The sequence below is a fragment of the Diabrotica undecimpunctata genome, chromosome 6 (assembly GCF_040954645.1).
Source record: "Diabrotica undecimpunctata isolate CICGRU chromosome 6, icDiaUnde3, whole genome shotgun sequence".
NCBI classification, from domain to species: domain Eukaryota; kingdom Metazoa; phylum Arthropoda; class Insecta; order Coleoptera; family Chrysomelidae; genus Diabrotica; species Diabrotica undecimpunctata.
This window is the reverse complement of record NC_092808.1, coordinates 153,001,248-153,028,103: the sequence shown is the minus strand read 5'-3', so window position 1 is coordinate 153,028,103 and position 26,856 is coordinate 153,001,248. Positions and strand designations below refer to the sequence as shown.

Genomic DNA, 26,856 nt, shown 5'->3' with positions numbered 1-26,856 from the left:
ATTACCTTTACGGAGATTTGTATATTTATTAGATTATAATAATTTCACTATTATTTTTGTATGTATATCACAGCGTTGTGTAGTTTATTACCTTATATATATTAACTCATAATGTGTATTATGAGTATACGTTTAAATTGAGTTTATTAATTTGTTTTTATATGACATATATATTCATATTTTTATTTTTTTTATAATATTATTTCTCTGTATAACGTGGTATATATACCAAATTATTTTACTGCTTTCGGTCAGTAATTTTTTTTAGAATCGACAGTTTTGTTTTGTTTATGGTTCTCTTTTTGTGTGTCGTTTCTCGTATTGACTAATATTTAAGTTTGTATATATTTTTCTTTAGTTATAATTGTATATTGGGTTATGTATATTTATGTTTAATTTCACCTCTTTTTAAAATAGAGTTTTATACAGTCCACTGGCTTTCATTTCTTTTCTTTTATTTTAATATACATACCCAATCCGAAAGGGGGAAACCAGCGAGTTCTAGATTGAACAGAATATCTTCTCTCCCTCTTCAGGATGGCCCCAATTGTTATATTGAGGTCATCGTATGTGCAGAACGCAACAAGGAAACAGAAATACATGGAATAACATATACGGAGTGATTTCAATATATATCAAAGAATTTTTAAAATGTACATCTTTGATCTGCGGATTTGGGTCTGCGGAAGGTTATTGTTACGCAAATATTATAAATTGTTCTATAATTTGTAAATGCTCATTTTGTAGTAAATAAATCTAACAGTTATTATTTTATTTACTTCTTATTATTACGTATGATGTCTGATGTGATTTCTTAGATACTTGTTTGTCTAAAAAAATCACTTTAAGGTAAAATCAATAAAAAAACTAATGATGATCTCTTTATTTTGATATATACTCATTAGTTACCATTTATATGCAGAGTTTGTTATAGTTTGTTAAAATATCATTCTATTCGCTCCGTGCGTACGAGAACGATGCCAGCGTGCGTAGTGGCGAAATATGACAAAATTGGCCCTACCTTTTTATGCATAAATTTTATCAAAAATGTGTGCAAATACATATTGCGTATTTAATTGTGCTAATAATAGCAAAAATAGTAAGTGTAGTTTTTATAGGTTCCCAAAGATTACATATAAATTAGAGAAAAGAAAAATATGGATCCGTGCTATTAATATGAAAAAGTAAATATCACATATTTCATTTTTATGCAATTGAAATAGAAAAAATTTTTAATAATTTACCTTAAATGATATTTTATAAGGCTTCAAGCTAACTGCAGATTGCCTGATGACTTTAGCTTTTCTCTTTTTTTAGCTTCTTTCACGTGAAAAACTTGATTTGCCAGTACTAGAGTTTTCCCTTTCTTTTCCGTTTGTGGTTGAAAAGATATATTATGATGAATTTTGAGAAACCCAGTTTTTAATACTACATTTATTTTGTACATAAACTAAAAAAATATAATTAAAAAGTTAATTATTAATAATTGTCAATTCGCATGTATTTAACAATGTCAAACATATGTCATATGTTTAACCTGAAAATTGGTAGGTCCAAAACTGTCAGATGAAGGCGGTAGGTGTCACGTCAGTCACGCACGGAGCGAATAAAAGCTGAGGAAAAGTTATAAAATATGGTTTAAGAAAACCACAAAAAATATTAAAACTGACGAAGAAATAAAAAAATGTGGAATTTTTTTTAAATCGCTCTCCTCTAAACCAAGCAAAAGTGGGTTACAATGTTTTTTATATCAGGTGTCGAAATAATAATGGTCACTTGCTAATAGACTTCGCCAAAGAAAATATTCTGATTATTAAGAGAACTAACTTAATTTCAACGGAAAAAATATACATAAAGGTACATGAAAATATTCACATGAAAAGGTAATCAACCATATCGACCATGTACTTATTGAAAAGAATGAAGAAAAGTGTATTACTAAAGGACATACAGAGGGCCGAACGCAAACTCTGGCCACTTTATGGTAGGAGCGAAAATGAAACAGATCATTCCAGTTCTGAAAAACTTAAAATTAATGACAGAAAAATAATTTTAACACCCAATACCAGGATGACAATTTGTATCCTCAATATTACAATCCGCAATAATTTTAATTTAGTTTTCTTTTTCTTTCAGAAAAGTGGCTGTTATTACGAGCATATCCGCTGGGGCGAGGCGTTTGTCATAGTTTACTCCATTATAGACAAGCACAGTTTTAATGAAGCCAAAGAGATATTAGGAGAGTTAGTCAAGCTAAAGCTTCCTTCATACTACGCCAGTCTTCTCTTAGGAAACAAAAGAGACTTGGATCATTCTAGGTAAGCTAGACATTGAGAATCGTTATTTTCAGATAATATAAAACTCTTTTGTAGATATTATGATGATCAAAAATCAAAAACGACTAGCTTAGTATATGTTTTTCTGGAATTAAGTGGTTTTTATTTTTTATTACTATTTTATTACTGCTTTATCATCTACCCTATACCCTATCGCTTTTTATTATGTATGCATATTTGGGTAATAAACCTCATGGATGCATCAAGTGTTGTATGACAAGATACAATATTGACATGTTAAAACTTGGCATAAATAATAACTTAAAATTTCATTGAATTGAATAAAATAAAGTATTGTTAAAAATTAGATACTGTTTGCATAGTCGTTAATAAGGAAATAATGATAAAAAAATACCCGTACCTTTAGTCGTACTAAAGCCAATTAGCTCATTGGACCTCTTCCATTCATTTATTAAAACATTCCAGAATTTTGGAACCCTGTACCATCTTATACAAGTCTAGTAGATGGGTACCATATGATTTTGAAGTCTTCAGTTGCTAGTCTTCAAAAGTATTTGCCGCCTGTGATTCGCAGTTATGTATAATATGGTTCATTCTTTCATTGCCCCGCAACAAAGTTTTCAGTTTATGTCTCCATGGAACCGCCTTGTTGTGTGTAGGTGTCTTTTGACTGGTGATGTCCAGTAAGAAAGGCTGTTATGATTCTGAGCCAATTCGTATCAATAAGGCTCTTTAAGAGGAGTTGGAAATCGATCTTTTGGCAAAGGGGCTTCACTTCTTCCTGGGCGTGGTCTCCATTATAGAAGGATGGACCTCCAAGTCTGTTTAAGTGGAAAAAAGCCATCAAGAGGTTGTGTAAGATGTGTAGAGTTTCTTAGCAAAAAAAAACAAATTTTAATGTTATGTTCTTGGCAAATTTTAATGACTTTAACAGAAAGAAGTGAGACTAAGTTGTCGCCTAAGAAGATCTTTACTCCATCGAGTTTTGATAAGTGATATATTAATATGGTCTAGACCCAACCCTAAAAGCAATAAGCCTGACATTGTTCGGTTATATCTGGAGTTTGGTGACCACCTAAGAGGACGAGGCTTAGTACCTGTGTTCCCCCTCCTCGAATAACTCTTACTAAATCATCTATTGCTTAATATTTTTCTATTTGCTTCATAATTTTCTCTCAACTTTGATTCTGTCTTATTTTATTCTATCTTCAATATTTAAATAATTGAATTCGGGAACGTTGAAGAACATAACATTGTTAGATTTAACAACTCTCTCGTTTATTTCCATAAACATTTCTTCAAATGGAAAACCTGACGCATTGGAGTTGCATTTCAGTTCATCAATAGTCTTCCTTTCTTTAGTCTTAAGTAATCCAACTTTGGACATAGGCCTCCCCCAAATCAATCCAGTGTTTTCTATTTTGCGCCACTTGCTTCCAGTTGTGTCCTCCGATGTTCTTAATGTCATCAGCCCATCTTATTTGTGGTCTTCCTCTACTTCTCTTTCCTAACCATGGTCTCCATTGTTATATTTCGTGATTCTATCTTTACTTTGGTTTTGCTTCTAATCCATTTGTTTCTTTTTTGTCTATAAGTCTCGCTCCAAGCATTATTCTTTCCATCGCTCTTTGTGCTTTTACTATTTTATTCATATTAGACTTGGTGAGTGTTTACGCCTGTGAACCATACGTGAGTATAGAGAGGATACACTGATCGTAAATTCTGGTTTTCAAATATTGTTCTATTTTAGTGCTTTTCAAGATCCAACTCAGTTTTTCAAATCCTGCCCACGCTAACCTTATTCATCTGGTAATTCGGCAGTTTGATTTTCTTTGTTAACTTTAATTAACTGTCCCAGGTAGATGTATTCGCTTACTGTTTCTATATTTATGTTCATCTTAAGACCTACTTTTTCTGAAGCTTGAAATAGTTGCGTCATCATGGTCTGTAGTTCTTCAAAACTCGTAGCGAATATTACAATATTATCAGCGTATCTCAAATGACTCAGTTTTCTTCCATTAACATTTATTCCTTTATCTGCCCAGGTAATGTTTTTGAACACGTCTTCTAGTCCAAGTGTGAATAGCTTTGGTGAGATAACATCTGGCGAACTCCTCTGTTGATTGGTATAGCTTTGGTTTTCGCATTTATTTATATTTTCATTGCAGCTTTCTTGTAAATATTATGTATGAGCATTCTGTATCGAAAGTCTATCCTGCAGTTGTTTATAGCTCTCTCTAATGCCCAAAGTTCTATGAAGTCGAATGCCTTTTCATAATCAACGAAGCCAATGTATAAGTTCAAGTGATATTCATTGGCTTTCTCTATTAGCGTTCTGATTGTAAGAAGATGATCCGCTGTATTGTAACCCTTTCGGAATCCTGCCTGCTCTACCGATTGGTAGCTATCGAGCTTCGACGTTAACCTGTTAGTTATTACTCTCATAATTAGTCTCTCTCTCTCCTTGCTGTCACAAATGTACAAACTGTTTATGAGAGTAAGAGTAATGAGAGTAATAGTCTTCCTTAGATAACAATTTATCATAGAAACGCATATTGAATAGATTTCGGAAAAGTCTTCGACCAGAGAGATAGACACTGGACACTGTTCTTGTATTTGAAATTATGGAAAAAATACGATATCACTAGAGCAATCAAAACAATGTCCATAAATGTAAATATTGAGATTAAAAAGAAATGAAACGAAACAAAAACAATAACAATAAATTCTTGAAGCCAGCTACAGAGAGCCATCTACCAACTATATCTAGGGTAAGAATTACACAAGAAAATAATGACAAAAAAGACGAAAGCTATAGTGTTAAAGACGTAACAGGTTGAAAGTTTTTTGTATATAAGCGGAATAATTAACAAAAACATTAAAGAATGAGACAAGAAACTTTTCTAAGACAATGGCTACTCCTACTCTGTTTTGTGGATCTGAAAGATGGAAAGGTGATTTTATAATATGATGTCACTTATTATATATAAAAAAGAATTTGGTATCAGTTATTTATGACGTCATTGAATGTATAACGTGCAATGACTTTAAGAAATTTTGCGGTTCCGTAAGTGCTTTTAAGTATTTTATTAAAAAAATATTTTCTATCTTCTGCTGTTTAAATTACGGCAAACTTTTATCTCCTCAATAGGCTGTAACAGATAACAGTATACGATAATAATTTCTCCATGATTACGAGTGTCAATTACTCGATTAATTAGCTATCAAAATGATTTGCATGCACAAGACAAGACGCATTAGAGTATTTGTTCTTGAAAAATTCTGTCAGTCCAACTAACGTTTCACTTTCGAATGTGAAAAGGCATCTCTCCGCATTGACGTTGGACTTTTTTCCCATTTCTTGCCTTGTTTTTTCGCAGTTTACATGGGAGGTGTAACTGCACAATCATTGTAGGTAATTCAAATACATTGCCTTTTGCTGTTATTCTGAAGTTATTGTGGGAGGACACAAACAGAATCAGTATAATTTAAAATAGAAAAAATTATATTAAAAGACTAGACTCTCTTTCAATTAGGATGACTAGACAAAGTGAAATTTATATATTAAAAATTATGGTTTTTTTATCAATATGCAAGTAGAAATAGATAAAACAAAATTCTCATTAAACAACTTTTTTTATTTTACATACATAGTCGCATTAACTTCTGAGGTTATTAGTAACATTTATACATATACGTGAGATAATTTTCATAGAAATATTAAATTTTTTTAGTATATTAATAGAAGAGGAGAATAACATCTAATAAAAAATAAAGAGAATATAAAAAGTTGCGAATTGCAATATACTACAACTCATGTAAGAAAGAAGAAAATCAAAGAATAACAAAAGAATGTATAAAAATATTCAGAGAAAAGTAAGAACCGAAATAGGAAAGGTAAAACAAGCAGTTGGTCTTCAAAAATCCAACACAGCTAGCAAACTGCAAGAACAGGGAAACATCATTACAGATAAAAGTCAAGAAATATGCATATGGACCAAATACATACAAGAACTCTTTGATGATAATAGGTCCAAACAACCTCCATCCTACATGTAATGACCACTTACCTATTTGACAGAGGCTGATTTCCAGCGATGTTCTGTACTAAGGTTGTTAAGCCATGGTTGTGTTGCTCAAAATAAAAATAATATTGTCCTGAGAACACTTACTCATTTTTTGGAAACACACAAAACATCAATCCAAAAGATTTTATTGTATTTCCTTGTACGTGGACATAGTTTTTTACCCGCCGACCTTGTTTTTGGAATAGTAGAAAAGCAGTTGCGACAAAAGTCCATAATTTTAAGTAAACAGGAATACCATGATATCTACAGTGGTATAGGTAAGATAAAAGCACTAGGAGAAGATTGGCCACTACTTGATACTAAGAAGCTAAGTGAATACTATAAGGACATCCAATCGATTAGTGAACTAAAGAGAATTGAAATGAGCTACCAAACACAAGAAGAAATTGAACACCTCCGAAAAAAGGAAAAGGAAAGTCTTACAAAAAGATTGTGTTGGTAAGAGGCTTGAAAAACTACAGGTATGAAGGAGAAGAATCTTTTGTATCTTTGAGAAAGAAAGGGAAAAAGAATCTAATAAAAGTGAGACTAGAAGAACTACCACTTCATCATATGTTAACCAAAGAAAAGACCAAAGACGTTGACAAACTTTTGAAAAAAAATGTTTGGAGAGGACTGGTCTACTTCTGATCCACGCTTTGGTTGGTACAAGAGTTTGATTTTTGATGAACCCACTACAGCAGCTGCTGTTGAGCAGCAGGAAGAAATGTGTGACTGTCTCGACGATGAGCGATGTGACTTGCATATTTAAAAAAGTGTTTGTTGCATTAACTACCTATTATGACAATGTTTGTCACTTAGATAAGGCATATATTATTATTTTATAAAAATAAAAGTTTATTCAGAAAACTATTTAAACCTTTCATTTATTGCTTTATTACTTTATTTGCATGTAAATCAGCTTATGTGCACAACATTTTACATGCAAAACGACTTATTTCCACTGAGTTCGTGCAAAAGGTCTTATTGCCAAAACAAAGTCAATTTTTTAAATTATTTCTTAGCTACCCTAACTGAAATGAGTATTTTAATCGCATGTTTCAGCATTTTTAAGCGCTAAACCAATATCTTTGCACTTCAAATTTCTGTTCTCGGTACATAAAACTCAATAATGATGACAGTTTTAAAGACACTTTTTTGAGAACTATCTTGAAATACGTTAACTGTTGTCTGACATCATTTGTCATTCATTATCTAGCATGTTATCCGTTAAAAATAAGAGTTTTTAAATACAAGCGCTACCGTGTCAAAACGGATAAATACTGTAGGACACATGTAATGAAAATACACTGTAGTATATAAGAAAAACATTCAACAGGAAACGATTTTGAGGTTAAAAAATTAGCTGCAGGATGAATGCAAGAAGTCATGGAAAAAGGGAATAAGAAGATTGTATAGCCAAAAGTAATAAGTTTTTAATTAACGTGCAAATTTACAATATGAATGTTTTTTGCAAATATTAACTGAAGATAAACAGTAATACTAGAAGTCATGGTGTGTGCTGAATATTATAAAATCCTGCATTATTCGTATGACCATTGGTCTTGTACTTATAAACGACAACTTTTAAAAGCCATTATTTTTCTTATATGCATAAAAATTGTATACACAAAACCGCAACATTTTTAAAAATACTTTATATGTAGAATGTAGAATGTAGAAAATGGGGCGGCCAATAGAGCCTGATACACTGCGACCTTTGCAGATCTATTGTGTTTCCCCCTTATTTTAAAGCACTTCATCTAGCTTGGTCCTCTTAATGAGACTCAACAGCCTTGATAGTGGCCTTTTCATGTAGCCTGGTGCTTCCGGTTTTTCCTCTCCGAGTTCTAGAAACCGCATTCGTGCGAGACCTTCGCAATGGCACAGAACGTGTAGAGCGGTTTCCTCTTCTTCCAGACAGAAACGACAGGTGTCCTCTTCTGTCAGGCCTATGAGACTGAAGTGTCTATTGAGTCTACAGTGCCCAGTGAGCAGACCCACTATCATTCTGACAGTCCTGCGTCTGTGCGAAAGTAAGTCTGCTGTAAATTTAGCCGAATGTCCTTTGATGAACTGTTTGGCCTGCCTCTGTCCTGGTGAGTTGTTCCACCACTCAAGAGACTTCTGTTGCACCCATTTGTGTATGGCTGCCCTTTTTATCGTATTTGCGATTCCAAAGAAGGGTTCCGGACCAACCAGTGGCGTAGATGCGCCTTCTCGGGCCAATTCATCGGCCTTCTCGTTGCCACGATGACCCTTATGTCCCGGCACCCAGGCAAGTGTCAACCTGTTTTGACTTCCCACCTGAGAAAGGACATCCAAACAGTTCCATACCAGCCATGAATCGACCTGTACCGAACTGAGAGCCTTTAGAGCCGCTTGACTATCCGAATAGATAACGATGGAGTCGTTATCTACATTTCGGCCGATTAGTTCCATAGCGCACCTGTGTATAGCAGCTAATTCGGCTTGAAATACGGTCACGTATGTTCCTAGACATACCCGGACTTCCGTCCTTGGTTTTATGCCATATATTCCAGCCCCCGTACCTGTATCAGTTTTGGAGCCGTCCGTATACCATATTGAGTTTGCTGTTAGCGGCGGACCAGTTTTCCAGTCCTCTCTTTTTGGTATTGTAATTTGAAAATTTTTGTTAAAACTATACCTCGTAACCATTCGGTCTACAGGCATTCCTAGAACGGGGTCTGCCTTTATGTCCTGGTATAGCCTTAAGTTATCAGCTCCCTGCATCATACTTATTGGAGCTTGGCCTTGGATCAACCGATGTACTGTTGATCTGGCTTCACTCTGTATGTATATATGCAGAGGTGGTAGGTTTAGCAGAACTTCTAGCGCGTCCGTTGGGGCTGTTCTCATGGCTCCTGTAACACTCAAGCATGCAAGCCTTTGTGTGCTACTGAGCAATCGAATCGCCCCGGACTGTTGCGTTTTGTTCCACCACGCCACTGAACCATAAGTTATCATGGGCCTTATAACCCTTGTGTACAACTAGAGGTTCATTTTAGGATTTAACCCCCAATTCTTACCACACATTCGTCTACATGTGTTCAGGGCCATAGTGGCCTTGTGGCATAATGATTGTACAGATTGACTCCCAAATAAATTTGTGACGGCGAATGCGTATATAGAAGTGTAACTTCTACCGGCAGTCCCACTGGACTGCCACACCCGTTTTTTTTTTTCGAGAATGGGCGATTTTGACGACAAATTTCGAAACAAGTCGATTTTTAATTTTAAATTACGAATATTTTGCCATATGACGAATTCCGCAGAAAAATCTACTTTTTTGATACCAAAAATATTAGTTTGCAAAGGGCACCCCCGTTAAGATAAGCAAAGTGTTCCCTTTGAATTACTTCTAATTCATGGTGTAATATTGTCCTGTACTCTTCATCAGAAAACTTTTTTTTCGAGTGTTGAAAGCCTTTTATTTGGTTGGAATTTACTGTCTTTAGTTTTGAGGCAAGGCAAGACTTAAGTAGCTTCTAGTTAGAACTACATTCTGGCACTCTCGGTCAAGTAGAGTTGTTGTTAACTTATGATCGCTGAAATATCGAATTCATTGCAAATTCTAAATCTTGGAATAAATATAGTTATTTGAGATTTTTTGGACACTGTGTGCACATCCGTACACATAAAACGTTGAATTTACTAATTGAAACAATTTTAAACTTTTTAGAAGCATATAGGACTTTTTCTACTCATATCTGACTAACATCATACTCTTACTTTTCGTTTTTCTTCATTGTCATAATTATTTTCTCCGGCGTACTCGTGCGGGACATTTCTTCACGGCCTTCATCTTCGCAGTCAATCACTTATCGCTCATCACTTCGTTTGTTGAAAAAGAAAAACGAGAAACGGCGCTCATTAAATCTATTAAAATAAAATATGATCTCCATACAGATTAGTCAGGTACGAACACGAACCTCGAAGTCAAAAAACTTTTTTAACTTCGGTAAGGTTTTCTTCGCAAGCGTCCAGAGGCGCCCTCTCAACAAATCTCGAATTTTAGTAAGTTAAAAGTAGACTTATTAAATATGCAAATTGAATATTTTGCATATTGCGCATATTTAATGCAAGTATTTGGAATTGTTTGCATTTCATACAGATTTCATAAAGTGTATCAATATTTATAAAAGTTTTCATACAAAAATTATTTCACGTCATTCAAGATTTACGTCACAACTCCACAGCGTTGTCAAAACATAGAATAGAATAGAATAGAAATATGCTTTATTGTCACTGAAAATTATTGAATAATTTTATGGACAAAGCTAAAAAAAAAGTCAGTCAAAAAGTACAAAACGTATAAAAAGTATAAAACAAAAACAAATATAATAAAAAACAGAACAATACAATTTTAAATTAGTAAAATTATTGTATCACTTACATAATTTGTACAGACAACAACAAATGAGAATAATTGTAGCCACTGCTTGAGACACCCAGATGTAATTATAAACAATATTAATTTTGTTTCTTTGTTATACATTAAGAAACTCGTCAACTGAATAATATGGTCTTTCAGAGAGATAGATTTTTGTCATCTTACGAAACTTAATGAAAGATGTTGCGGATTTAATTTCTCTTGGAAGGTGATTATAAAGTTTTTTTGCACTATATAGAATATAATTCTTTACTAGATGAGTGGACGGGATCGGTAAATAAACGTTGCAATCCGAATTTCTAATGGAGTAGCCATGATCAGGTCTATCGGGAAAAATGTTTAGATGCTTGCGAATCAAACAAACCGTTTCCAAAATAAATAAAGAGGGAAGCGTCAAAATTCCGTGATTTTTAAAGTAGGTCTTGCAATGAGTTGTTTGTTTAAGATCAAATAGATAACGAATTGCTCTTTTTTGCAACTTAAAAATAGTATCAAATTGGGCCGCTGTACTAGAACCCCAAAATGAAAGCCCATATCGAAGATGGGACTCGAACAATGAGAAATACGCCATTTTGACAGAAGATAAATTTAGTTCCTTCGAAACATATCTTATTGCAAAGCAAGCTGAGGCTAGTTTCTTCCTTAAGGAGTCAGTATACAAGGACCATTTAAGATCGCTGTCGATAAGAATACCTAGAAATTTCACGGAATTAACGATACTGATTTGGCTCTCATTCAAAGGCAAGGGTTGAATGACTCCTTTATAAGATAATGCTACTGTCTTATCCACGTTAAAGCTAAGTAAGTTGGAGTCTGACCAAGCCTTGATTATAAGCAAATCAGCGGTTATAATTAAATGAAGCGTTGAAATATTAGAGCTGTTCCAAATAATACTGGTATCATCAGCAAATAGAAAAATTTTCCCTTTAATTTTCAAGTAAGTGATGTCATTAATGAAAAGTAAAAAAAGAATGGGACCTAATACTGAACCTTGCGGTACTCCACACTCAATGTCTTTACAACTAGAGTCGGTGTCTTTTATTCTAACCAATTGTTTCCTACCTACCAAGTAAGTTTTGAACCAATTCAAAGACACACCCCGAATTCCATAGAAAGTTAATTTTTTTAATGGAATGTCGTGATTTACGCAGTCAAAGGCTTTGGAATAGTCGCAGAAAACGGTGGCGGAGGAGAGGTTACTATTTAGTGATAGATATACCTCATGTAACACAGAAAACATGGCATCACTAGTACATTTATTAGACAAAAAGCCGAACTGATTTTGCGATAAAATATTATGTTTAAGGAGAAAGGGCATAAGTCGAGCTTTTATAAGCCTTTCAATAATTTTTAATAGTGCTGGTAACAAGGCAATAGGTCTATAGTTGCAGGCATCAGATTTGTCTCCACCTTTATGAAGAGGAATAACGATGGCAGTCTTTAGGCAGTTAGGGAATGTACCTTTTTCAAGGGAATCATTTACTAGCGAGACCATGACCTCCAATACATTATGCGGAAGATTTGAGAAGATTTTAATAAATAAATCCATCTGTACTAAAGGACGATTTGCTTTTTATACTACGAATTGTTCGAATGAGTTCAGTCTTATCAACTGGTCTTAAAAAGAAGGTATCAGCAATGTTTTTTGAATTAGGGAGATAGGAAACTGGATCTTGTTGTGGCGAAATAGTTGAGGTTATATTTTTTACTAACATTAACAAAGTAATCATTTAGATTTTCGGTGCTAGGAAAAGAAAAGGTTTGATTCGCTGCACTGGTTTTATTTCGAAAATCGTTTATTATTGACCAAGTTTCTTTTGAAATATTTTTGGAGCTTGTTAGGCGATTATGAAAGTAGGATTTTTTGGCTACTTTGAGTAGATTTAGATAGCATTTTCTGTACGTATTGATATAATCAGAGATGGAGATACTGTCATTAAATTTTTTAATATATAGCAGAGAACGCATATTCTTCGCAGATATGCGAATGCCTTTGGTAATCTAAGGTTTGTAATGTTTCTATTTAGAAAATCACTAATAACATTACAGTCAATGTCCCCGGAAGAAAAACTCCAGTCAGAAGTCAAGCATGAATTATAGAATTTACGAAAGTTTTGAGTGGAAAAAATCCTACCTAATCGTCGGGTTTTTGAGTGGGGTGTTTTTAAACTGCTAAACTTGGTATATACCGCTTCATGATCAGAAAGCCCCCCATTAATAACTGTAGAATGGACGTCAGCGGGTGGAAAATCACAAACCACATAATCAATTGTCGACGATGATGTTTTTGTGATTCTTGTTGGAGAATTAACGTGCATTGTGAGACCATATGATTCAAAAATAGTTACCAAAGACAGTTGGGTCGCACAAACAGCAGCGTAGTCAATATTAAAATCACCACATAAAATTTTTCTCCTTTTAATGGGCAGAATATCTAACAAATTTAGCAGGCTCTAAAAAAATAGTTCAGTATCAGAGCTAGGTGATCTATAAATGCAAATAATGTATAGGTTAAATTTCTTATTATAAATCAAAGAAAATTCGAAGTAGTTTTCACCCAGCAATGTGTTGTTATTAGAAAGAATCAGAGTGCCACATTAACTTCAAGCCAGTGCTCCGTCACTGCAACTAACTGGGGAAACCCTAATTCTTTCAGAAACAAAAATAACTCGTCTGTCTTATTTCTAATCGATCGAATATTAATAAGAACCATGCCAAAGTTGCTAGCAGTTGAATTTGAGGATTCTAGACCCTCAGAACACGTCGAAACATTTAAAAATTTCGCCTTGGAGAAGCGGTGGAAAAGTAATTTTGATGACATTCCCTTGATCTTTGCAGATGGATAATTCTTTCAGCAGCGATAAAGGACCTAAACGCAGCTAGATCTTCGTCTACCTCAGCTGGACCAATTCCATAGGTATCATGAAATTTCAAATAAATTTTTCGCAGATATTCTGTAGTCGTGGAAAGTCCTTCAGAAGCCAAGAATAGTTTGATGCTTGTTTTCGTAAACCCACCATAACAAACCGAAGCAGGTTGGTCGTACAGGAAGGCGAGATGCAGTTTGATGGCTTTTAATATCTCTGGTTCTCTTAATCTTGCTAGAAGATATCGATTGTCGGAAGGGTCCGTGTTCAAGGTTAATCTAACCTTCGATGGGGTCAAAGGGTTCAGATTTACACTAGGCATTGCAATATTTTCTTTTACAAAATTAATGTGAGAATAAGTATGCGGATTTGATTTGCAAATTTCAATTGCATGTTTATCTGAAACTACATTTATCTTTTCCCCTGTATTTTTGTTATCATTCAAAATGGGTAATGAATTTTCTTGGCTAACGGGGCTTCTAGTATTCTCCATGGATTTGTTGTTTAATTCTGGAGATGACTCTAAATTCCGTGGTTCAGAAGTTGAAGATTCAATAGACCATTTAATATGAACGTTAGGTGGCCAAATTTCCTTATTAAATAGTAACTTAGTAGAGGATTTAGACTTCATACCTATTTTGAATGATAAACCATTAGAAGGACCTTGTCTTTTCAACAGGGCATAATATCTAATATACTCCCTTAACCCTAACTTCTCTTTAATAAAGTGGACCACTTGAATAGGAGTATATTCTGGAGTTGGGTTGCTAATAACTGCATATTGCCACTTCTCTTCTGTAGTGTTTGAACTTTGTTGAGGAACTACTCCGAGCTCTTAAGTATCATCTGTTTGAGTGGCCGAGGTTACGCAAACAGAGTTTTTCATAAATACCTCTGTCTTCTCTGGTAGAGTGGGTATTTTATTGTGAAGTTTACAGATTTGATTTGAAATTTGGTTGATATTTGATGAGAGCCTTTCCAAGCCCACTTTAATATCAGCTGAATTAGAGTCGTGTATCTGAACCTTGATAGTCTCGTCGGTACAGCCGAAAAAAACCGTCGATATATTGAAGATATCTTGTTCAATTTGCCTTATAGATTTTACAACCTTTTTAGCATTAAGCAAATCACTTGATTTATGGATGTCGTAAATTTTTTTTTGTAAGGTAGTCCAGCTTACTATCATTTTTAATTAGTAAACCGTAGATCTCCATAAAAACAGGCATATTGTCTAAATAATGTCTAAAAAATAGTTAATAAATGAGCAATTTTTAAAATGTCAACTATGTAAGAATGCAACATGGTTTGTTTTTTAACCAGGAGGAATAATTTAAATTTAGCGCGCGGTAATGCTTGTATATAATTGGTCCAACCGAAGGCAAGTTTACTCCACTAAATTATGACGTTTTGACACTAATGACATTTATGAAATTATAAAATTCAAAATATATCGACGATTTTTTGTATTTTCTGCGTTATTCCTTTAATTTTTAGATTTTTCGTTTGCATTTATAATAAAAAACAATTCTTTTCAGAACTATTTAGCTAAGTATTAATGTTATTAAAATAACAATATGGATTCAATGCCAAGTACTAGTGGTAATTATCCTTCTCCACCTAAAAAACTTCGAGTAGATTTGGGTAATTTATCATCAAATATCCTCAAATGAAAAACAATGCATTATAAACATGTACCCATGTACAAACAAATAAAAATTGATAATCCTGGAACGGATTATCAATTTTTAACAGCCATGGTAGCAAAAATAAAACAGGCAACATTTTAGTTTTGCAGAATAGTTATTGTTAAAATCAAGATTTACTAAAGTAAAATTATAATCTCTCTTCTATGACCTGAAAAAGCTACAATACATTTATATAGGTTCTAAATAATGAACATAAGTCTATACCTGTACATTTAAAAAATGGGCAATCCCATAAAAACTGGTTATATTCTTATAAAGTAGCATACGATGTTATCAAAATGTTATTAAAAAAGGTAATCAACTTCTTTATAACAATCCAACATTTTTTTATTGTGATTAGAAAAACAAAAAAATATATATTCGAAGTGAATTGAGAAAAATTATTATTCAAACATAAACAATCAAAGTTAGGTTAAAATCGACGTGTGAGATTGTCCGATACTGATTACTGGATTACCGTAAGGCCGAGATAATCAACCAAAAAAGAAGATGTATTTGGTGACTTTTCTAGTAACTTTCTTGGGTGTGAATCTATCTTTTTAGTTTACTCCTCCTGGTTAAAAAACAAACCATAGTAAACTGGATTTTTAAAATAAAGAAAGTATTGACATTTTAAAAATTTCTTTTTTCACTTTTCAATAATGTGGAAACGAGATATATTTAATCCATAATAGGTATTATAAAAAAAAAACAGTTAGCCAAAATATTACATGAAACAACGGATGATCAAGCTGAACATTCCGAGATTGAAGGGGACTCAGATGCTGAGGATGTAGTAGAACCTGACACACCATCAGAAAGATCTTCTATAGTGTATTTTTATGTATGAGAGAGTAATAAAACAATAAATTATGTATGCAAATCCCTAAACTGTTAATACGGGTGACTCAATGAAAAACAGATATTTGTCAACAAGTTTACAGAAGTATATAGGAAAACAATTTTAAATTGATTATGACCACCAGGTATAAAGGTTGGAGCAGAATAGAATACAATAGTTGTGAGGGTTACTAATCCCTAAATAAGGTTGCCAGTGTCGGAGTGATGGAGGTTAACAGGTACTAATGAATTTGCAAGAAATGTAAGATGTTTATTTTATTGGTTATATATAACCAATAAAAGTTTAATAAGTACCTACCTATTTGCAAAATAAAGTTTAATTCTTTAGATAAAATAAAACGTTTTATTTTATCTGAAATGAGTGCATTCCACGAAGTAAGGGTTTCAACAATCAAACATTTAGTTCTTTAATTCCAGGAATCTACGACAGTAATTGACTAGATAATTACCTTCTAAACTTATTCCACAGAAAATGTGATAGTGGGTTTTTCCATTTTGTAGGAAGGTCCAAGTGGCGTATTCAAAATTCTTAACAGTTCACTAAAATTAGGTACTTCAGTTGCAAGGTGCAGTTTATTGTGTATACTAGTGTTATGGAAAATTTGGAAGTGCCGTATAAACGCCGAAAAATTGGTCCTTTAACAGTTAATGAAAAAACATTAATTTTTAATTGTTTTAAATCATTTACAGACAAACGTTTATGTGAAAGTGTTGATGAGACCGTTGAGTTAGTTAGCAGTACACTTGGTGTTGGGAAATCTACGATTTACAGAGTTATTAAAGAAGAGAAATGTGGTAGTTTTCAAATGCCACGTAATTCTCCAGGGAAACCAAAATTTCAAATAGAATATCATTTTAAAGAAGGACTTCGACGGAAAGTGCATGAATTCTTCTTTAGACAAGAATTTCCAACATTGGATAAAGTTCTTGTCTCAGTTCGAGATGATAAGGATTACCCAGAAATGAGTCGAAGTACGTTATGGAAACTTTTAAAAGAAATAGGCTTCCGCTGGAAAAAGAATCCCAGAAAGTCTATTTTATTAGAAAGAAGCGATATTGTCATATGGAGAAGACATTTTCTAAGAACGATAAAGGAAATGAGAAACCAAATAAGAAAAATATTTTATCTTGATGAAACATGGATCAACGAGGGTCATACACCAAATAAATTTTGGCAGGATGAAACTGTTACAAGTCAAAGGCACGCTTTTGTAAATAACTTATCTACTGGTTTAAACCCACCATCAGGAAAGGGACGCAGGCTGATAATAGTACACATTGGCAGTTCAGACGGTTTTGTTGAAGGTGGTTTATTAACTTTTGAATCAACTCGTACCGGTGACTACCATGAAGACATGAACGCTGATGTCTTTCAAGAATGGTTCGAACAAATGATAGATCTTCTTCCTAAGAACTGTGTAATAGTAATGGATAATGCAAGTTATCACTCCAGACTTATAGAAGGACTGCCCACAACCAAGTGGTTAAAAAAAGACTTGCAGAATTGGCTGAGTTCAAAAAATATTACGTACCATCCCGGATCTATAAGAAAGGAACTTTATTGGTTGTGTGCCCTTCATAAAGAAAAATTTAAAAAATACGAAATTGATGAAATTGCCAAAAATCGTGGAATGACAGTACTTAGATCCCCACCATATCATTGTGAATTAAACCCGATTGAACTGGTATGGGCACAGATAAAGAGTGAAGTTTCAAGAAAAAATACCACTTTTAAAATTCATGATGTTAAACAGTTGTTTTTGGAGGCCGTAAATAATGTAAAACCTGAAAACTGGGAAAAGGCAGTAAATCACACTATTAAAGAAGAGGAAAAAATGTGGAAGCTGGACAACATTACTGATAAAATGATCGAGCCAGTTATTATAAATCTTGGTTCTGAAAGTTCATCTTCTGAATCTGATTTGGATTTGTAACAAGTAGCTGTAAGTTTTATATTAATATTTTTATTCATCTATTTAACATACCTTAGATGGTTTTAAAAACTCTTTTTCTCTTTTGTAATTTTTAAAAATTTAAAAAAATGTGAATTTTTTAAAACCCTTTTTAATGTAGGCCAGTCAGTTCTAATATAGTGTGTGATAAAAGAGGTCACTTTTGTTTACATACACATAACACTTTTTAACACTGAAATAATTCATTTATTTTTTACAATTATTCAAAGTAATTTTTCAATTAATCTTGAGCACGCCCATGGAGTGGTCGGAGGTACCAGTTAAAATTATGCTAATTACTCTCTCGTTCATAAAAATAAACTATAGCCGAAGTAAGTCTATAATACTGCCGTTTACTCCGTCTGGAAGTGATACAGTCAAAACAGACATAGTAACTAACTACAAGCCTCTACGTAGAAAACGTAAAAATTCTACAATTTACGACTGTTTAGAACAAGAGGATTCAGATGATTCTGTAGCAGACCAGACAGGGATTACCAGCCCGAAAAACCCTCTAAAATCAAAACTATAAATGCTTCTTCATCAAGTGGAGATCAAGCAACTGATGACTTCGAAGAATTAAAATCTTTCCTAGAAATTTTAATTCTAATGGGATTTAAGAGTTTACCTTCTATCAAAAAATACTGGTCTGCAGATCCAAATTTTCATAATGAAAGGAGTACTAATATTTTCCCTCTAAAGAGATTTCTTAAAATATTAAGATATATCCATTTGAATGATAACCAACAAATGCCAGCCAAAGGAACTCGGAAATTTGACAAGTTGTTCAAAGTGAGACCTCTTATTCAAAGATTAAAAAAAAAACCTTTATGGAATCTTTCAATTGATATTGAGGTATATCAAGGTAGAGAACCTGAACGGGCTAACGAACATACTTTATGGGAAAGAGTTATACTGAATTTAATTAAAGTGTTGGAAAAAGGGGACACTGCTTGTAATTTGACATTTTTTTTACCACACTTTCTCTTCTGAATAAGTTATGAGAACTAGGTCATTTTGGTTGTGGAACAGTAAGACAAAACATGAAAATATTTTCCAAAAGCACATTTAATAGATGCCAGAAAAATGAAAATAGGTGAAATTGATGGAGTTGTCTGCAATGATATTAGTATAAGTAAGTAGAAGGATCGTGGCTCAAAATCTGTGACCGTATACAGCAATTATGCAGATTCATGCACAAACTGGTTTGGTTTTGAGAACATAAAAAACTGGAGAACGAGTATTTTTATCAGTAGAAGAAAATATCCACTGTCCTCAAGCTATTGTAGACTACAATATGTATATGAGCGGTGTTGATCGGTTTGACCAACGAATGCAGACATACTCAGTAGCTTGGAAAAGTCGTCGATGGTGGATGAAGTTGTTTTATTACGTTTTTGACGCATCCAGAGTAAATTCTTATAGACTTTATAAAGAATCCATTAGGCAAAGTAACAGTAGAAAAAAAGCAATATCTCACCTTGAATATAGATCCAAATTGGCTACCAGTATTATAAAAGATTTTTCTGCGAGAAAAATATTAGGAGGCCATTGAATATGAAGTATTTTCAAAATTTTGGTCATCTGGCGAAGAAAACCACGCGAGGTGAAGACGATGCCAGCAGTGCTCAAAAACGGGATTACAGAAACGCAGTGATAGAAAGTGCTTAGACTGTAAAGTGGCTTTTGTGCTTGGATTGTTTTAAACCAGATCATCCAAGTGCCTTAACTATTATTTTTATTTTTATATTTTTCTTTGTTCATTGCAATATTGTGCAGTATTTTTGTGTTATTAAAGTCCTATACCTATTATTGATACACTTTTTATCATTTGGTACACCCTATGTACCAGAGAAACTAGCATGAAAATTATTCCTTGATTGAACTCTGGTACAACGGTTGACCAGCATTTTTTTGATCGAAAAAACAAAAATATATTCAAAATCTAGTATCTGATGTACTAACTATAGTATTCCAAAGTATTATCTGAAAAAAACTTGAAAAAAAAAGTTCATTATAATAAACTTGCTTAAAGGGTTAAAACGTAGCTTTTAGCAATTTAGAAACTACTAATGTACAACCTTTTTAAAACTTTTATCCTTTCGCTGCAATCTTCCGTCCTATTCGTGGTAAGTCACCTGTATATAGTACAAAATAAGGTATTAAAAGTTATAAAAAGAGACCTCCAAAAAGAAATATTCCAAGAATAAGAATACTTGCAATAGACACTTTCTAGTTATCACAAAATATCCAAAGATATAACAAAACTTAATAAAAGATGTCTTAATTGAATTACCAAAGTTGGTGTACCAGAATTATCACCAAAAATGGCCACAGCCCCTTTAAAGTGATTTTTAAGCTAAAAACATAGATATATTATTGAACCCGCCAATGAACATTTACCGAAACATCTTCTTCAGCGAATATAACAGTAATGACCATTGCGTAATTGACTGTAAAATATGGAAATAATTAATCAAGTTCGTCCGTGTTTTCCTATTTAGAAATGCAGCGATGCATCTATCTATGGTTCTCTCGTGGTATTGTGAATGAATGGGACCGCAGCCATCGACTATAATGACATTATTTAAATCACGATTTTTATTGTTAGACAGCTCATTAGGAGCGATGCGCCACGGAGATACATCAAGTGAATTTTGAAATTTTTGTCGTTAGTGCGGTAAATATCTTTAGGTAAGCACAACATACTTTGTAAAAAATAAAAAACCGATAAATGATTGATCCAGCTCCTAATTTGTAAGCCTAACGGTGAAATAAAACTTGATTTTATAATTCACTTTATTCTTAAATTTCTGGATCCAGTAACTCTAACAATATAGATCATCATGCAATCTTTGCTTGTCCACTGCTGGATATAGATCTTCCGCATAATTTTCCATCTGTTTCGATCTTGTGCCTCTTGCATCCAATTTCTATGACAACTTTCTAGATCGTCATTACAACTTGTTGGTGGACACTCTGCTCTGGTAGGCATCATCTCTTGGTCCCCATTCCAGTCCCCGCTTTGTCCATCTGTTATCTGTCACAGTCGAGCCACGTGACCTGCCCAGTTTCACTTCAGTGTTAATATTCTCTCTACAGCATCAGCCACTCTTGATTTTCGTCGTACCTATGATACTATGACTAACAAGATAGGATCTTCCCGTATCCCAAAATCGGTCGTGTTCGCGCATGCCGTCATTGGAGAGTAGAATTTGAATTCTTGTTAAAGTTAAATGGGATTTTTATGCATTCAATTAGCAAAATAATAATATTAAATAAAGGTTTAATAATTACAATAATCGTACACAAAAGGATATCTCCAAACTATTTATTAAAGATTATTTATTGACACATACAAAAAACTGACATTACGAACGTGCAACTCTCCAATTACGTCACAAATTATGCGCAATATCTTATCTTCTTAATCATAGTATCATGGTCATACCTAGAGGTTTGGGATCTTGTCTCTTATTAAAACGCAAAATATAGCACGCTCCATCGCCCTTTGAGCCACACGGATCTTTTTCACTGTTCTTCTTATCATAGTCAACGTTTCCGGTCCGTAAGTCAACACTGTCAACACGCATTGATTAAAGGTTTTTCTTTTAAGACATATTGGTATGTAGGACGATTTAACAGCTTGCCGAAGGCTACATAAGTCAGAAGCTCAACGGTTTGGTTATCTTTTCCTATGCGAATCTTGTGACCTAGATGATGTTACCATATAGTAGGCTGATGTACTTAATTGGTTTAAAATATTGAGAATATTTCAAAACCATTTGAAATGGTTTATTTTGACGTTTATTCATCGTTTAGTGTCATTCGTGAATTTTATCATAAAAACCTTCTTCGCGTAAAGGAAAAAACCCTAGCAATTCGGTTATTTTTAGTTTAATTTATTAAGTTTAATTAAATATTGTTTTGATTTAACTAAGTTTAAAACAAGCATGCCACCAATTTGGCACTGTGATGAAGCCCAAGCAGCACATATTGTAATTTTGTACGAAGAAGGATATACACAAAATGATTTCACACGGCGTCACGAGAGAAGTCAATCTATAGTTTGAAATACTTTAAAAAGGTACCACGAGATAGGAAATTTTGTACGAAGGCCTGATCAGAAGTTCGAAGGAGACCCAAGGTACACAACCGCAATTGATAACTGTTTTGGTTCTTAATTCTACACATTGACATCGATGCACCTCAAAAAATGAGCTACTAAATTAATGTTGACTAATGACAAGTTAATGTAAGTTCCAAAACAGTTAGACGAAAATTAAAAGAAGCAGATTTAAAGATTAGACTTTTTGCCAAAGTTCCTCGTCCAAAATCATAAAGTTCGTCGTTTAGAATTTACAAATACACATATTCAGTAAAATATTTACAACTTAAAAAATGTTCTCTTCACTAATGAGATCTGAATCCCATTAGAGAAACAAGATGGTCGAAAGAGAGATGGTGACATAATACTTTATTAGTTGAGAGGGACGCACCGCACTTGTGGAAGCAATTGGACAGAAGACTGGTGACTTTTACGTTCAATACATCCTACAAGAGAATGTTTTGCCATATATTGGTTACATTGGATGTTCAATCACAAATTAATCTCTTAATTTGTAATCTCACATTATTCTTAACTTCTTAATATTTTATAGTTTCACCGTGTATAATTGAAACATTGTGAAAAAATATCGTAATATTTTATATATATATATATATATATATATATATATATATATATTATATATATATATATATATATATATTATATATATATATATAATAATATTTTAATATATATATTGTTGTGATCTGCTTTATGATGTTTTATTATTAATTAACACTAATTTAATTAATCCAATTATTTAATTAATTAATTCACTAATTTATGCAGAGTCATACAAATCAATTACTATTAAAAATTCTCAGGGTGCCTTCTTAATTTTACTTTAATCAGTTTACTTTACATATCTCTTCTAGTGGGTTCAGTATCTCCTAGTTGCTCATAATCGGGATAGAACAGGAAACGGAACTAACATTAAAACAACATAAATATGCACACAAATTATTATTTATTTTCAATAAGCAATACAATGAATATTAATAAATAACTTTTGTGGGCAATTATCTTTCCCAACAAACTCCTATACTCTAAATTTAATTTTAATTACAAACTATCTATTGAGCTGTTTTATAATAATATCTACTAAAAATTGACCATATAAAATATAATTTATTCACAAAAAATAACTCTTTGAAACTTGGAATCTTAGTTCGTATGCTTATATTTGATTTTATCTTTAGAATATCTTAAAGTTTTCTTTCATTCAAATTATTTGACTGACCTTTATTTTTTACACCAATGATGTCTCCTCTCGATCAAACCACAGTTCCTTCCTTGATTGATTATGTCCGGCTACCATCAAATCTTTCCCGTTCTCAGCATCGATCCAAACCGCATACCAGCAAACTACTCCTCAGAAAACACAAGCCCAAGCCTCTTTTGACCGGTACTCTTTATTCTCAAATTCTCCTTTCTTCCTCAATTATATCTCGTGGACTATGCAGACTCAAAAGGGGTATTAATCTTCTCGATTTTGATCTGCTCTCAGCTTCCACCTTTTTCACTAACAAACGAAAACACTGGTACTCAGATTGACTACACGAAAAACACGTCTTCTCTTCTGGTCTGCCGGTAACATAATAATCTTTTCAATCTCCCCAGACAAACCTTCTCAACTCTCTCTTTCCCCATCATTCCTTTTTAACCAATCATAAGCATTCATTTTTCCCACTTATTTTCGATTTAGAAAATTTCCAACATAATATTTAAAACAAATAAACTACTTTCACTCAAATTACTTTTCAGAAATCATTAACAATTTTGCCTTTTTCATCAGAAATAAGTTTCCAAATTCTTGTTATCTCATATCTAAATCTAATTCTTATTTACTTTCGAAAAATGCCCACCGCAAAATACAATTATAAGTTTATTCTTAAATCTGTAAAATTATACGGGTTCCATTGTCCTTTCACTATTCACTCAGTCTTTCAAGGAAAAACTGTTCCGTCACGGAACAATGTCTTCTCTTATTCTAACTATTACAAATAAGTACAGGGTTGTATTTTAACTTATATGCCCGCGGTATATTAAAATAAAAAAAAACTCTTTATTCTATTTCTGATCGATAAACTGATCCATAACAATATATATATATATATATATATATATATATATATATATATATATATATATATATATATATACCCGATATTTTAGGCGTCACGCCCTTCCGGTAGGGATCTATAGAGGAGTATCACCGAGCCGTAAGCCCTTATCTCTTGTTGTACTGCTCCACTATACTCCGATCAGACACCAGCATATTCTAGTCTAAGCCGCAGATTCATCTAGAATTTTAAACTGCTGCGTTAGACTTTTTGTTTTTCTGTACACCGAGTTGGGGACCGAACCCACATCCACTGAACCATTCGCAGTGAAGCGAATGAGAAGCCGGCCGCCCAGCCCGCTTGGCTATCTGACCGACATAATATTTTAATAATTAGTTCATTTACCTACAACGTAATAAATTGCCGAATAATATATTTTCCAATTGAACTTCCTAAGTGTTGCAATTACAGCCAAGATTAAATTGTATTGTAAGCTCATAGTTCAAAGTTTGTTAGTATGATAGAAGCAATAAACTCTGTGCTGAGGTATACATTATTTGTGAGATTATAAATTGGGTATTTGAGCTCATTCGAGCGTAGTCTATTGTAGAAAGTTACCTAACCATCATCTTTAGTGTAATTATCATAATATTAACCATAATTTTTACTCCACAACTTCAACGTTTTATTGTATTTACCATCGTCGATCTAGAAGAAGCGGACAAAGGGGCATTACAAACGATTCTTTATATCTACATTCGAATCTGTCCATTGGATATGACAGATTTATGTTAATGTATCATGCTCGACCACATGCCGCTGACATAGTGAGTAATTATCATGATAGGGTTTAAATTTAAAGATTGGATTGGCCACCGTTTAGCCTTAATTTAAATCCAATAGAACCTAATATGTCGTATCAGCTAAAACGCCGTCATACGACAAAAAAAGTCTCGTTTTAGATATGATAGAGCAGCTTCGATTTGCTGCACAGGATGAATGGAATGCAATTTCCCAAGAATATGTCCAAAATTTACTTGCAAGCATGCTGAAAAAGATGCAAGCAGTAATAAGATCTAGAGGGGGAATACTTGTTACTGATCATGCACTTGTTTTAGTTAAAAAAACTTGTTTAAACAATTTCAATTATCATTTAAGTTTAGAGTAAAATACACTTATTTACCTAACATTAATCATTATTTGTTCGCAATTTTCTCCGCATAAAAACTTAAAGTTCTTCATTAAACATTATTAAAATAAAGACTTTTTTACAATAAAGAAAAGTGTATAAAGAAAACATACTTTATGTAGAAATAAAACTGAAATTTTATGTACCTGATTTACTGCACTATGCATAAGCTGACTTATTACTCGTATTATATAATAACGTACTGATGGACCAACTGAGAAATTCTCTTTTGAAAATAATTTAATAAGCGGGCCTCATTTCGACAAATGCCGATACTGAATACATTATTTTTTATTGTAACCATACAAATTGCATATTGCAATACCTTTCATCACAAAAGCACGAAGAAAATAAATCCCTTATAAGAAGAGCAGTTGCGTAGACCACGCGGATTATAATTTTTGTTGTACTACCAGACTAAACAGATAAAAAGTTGTAGTTAATCCTGCAATAATGTTTAAAACGGTTATTTAAGGAGTGTTGCAAGACATAATAAGGCAATTTCACGAATTATTTTATTAATAGAAGAAGATTTTTTGGTAGTTGAGGAATCTAGAGGCATGGTGCCGATATAGTTTTGTTCTCCTCAAGGAGATATGTACAAAGCTACATGAACTTCAGCTAGTGTGTGCCAGTGTGGGTCTTAAAATAAACATCTCCCAAACGAAATTCATGACAAACCTAGTACCTAGCGGAAATATCAATTTTGGAGACGACAAAGTAGAGCTGGTGGAAAAATACATATACCTTGGCCACCAAATAAAGATCACAAGAGACAACCAAAGATGCGAACTACGAAGAAAAATAAACGTAGCATGGGCAGCCTATAGAAAACTCAAAGGCATCTTTAAAAACGATTTGGTGCCCAAACTTTGACATTAACAGCTACAAATTCTAAAATGCTGCAAATAGCTCAGAGGAAAATGGAAAGGTCAATGCTGAGTATATCGTGACCGAGTTAGAAATGAAGACTTAAGATGAAGAACAGGAGTTACCGATGTAATTTCCCGAATTGCCACACTGAAATGGAACTGGGCAGGACACGTCGCCCGAATCAGTGATGAAAGGTGAACGAAATGATTGCTTGAGTGAGGGCCGAGGTTAAACAAAAGAAGTAAAGGAAGACCCGGTACTCGTTGGACTGACGATCTTAAGAAAATGTCAAGAAATTTGATGAAAAGTGCTCAAGATAGAGCACAATGGACAAAAATGAGGAAGGCATATGTCCAGCAGTGGACGCAAAGGGCTGGATGATGATGCTAAAAGGCATGGTGTACTGAAATCGTATGTTCATTGCACAAAAAGAAAGATTTGTTAGAATGTAAAAATTACAGTAGTGTAACTCTTCTA

At 33.3% G+C, this 26,856-nt stretch overlaps 1 protein-coding gene across 1 annotated transcript in view; it reads left to right on the top strand.

The window, feature by feature from the left end:
• LOC140444148 (ras-related and estrogen-regulated growth inhibitor-like) overlaps positions 1 to 26,856 on the top strand; it is a 428,607-nt gene that overhangs the window by 397,816 nt on the left and 3,935 nt on the right. Inside the window, exon 4 of the mRNA XM_072535829.1 lies at positions 2,137 to 2,318. Coding sequence (XP_072391930.1) covers positions 2,137 to 2,318 — 182 coding nt within the window. The remainder of the gene's footprint in view (positions 1 to 2,136; positions 2,319 to 26,856) is intronic.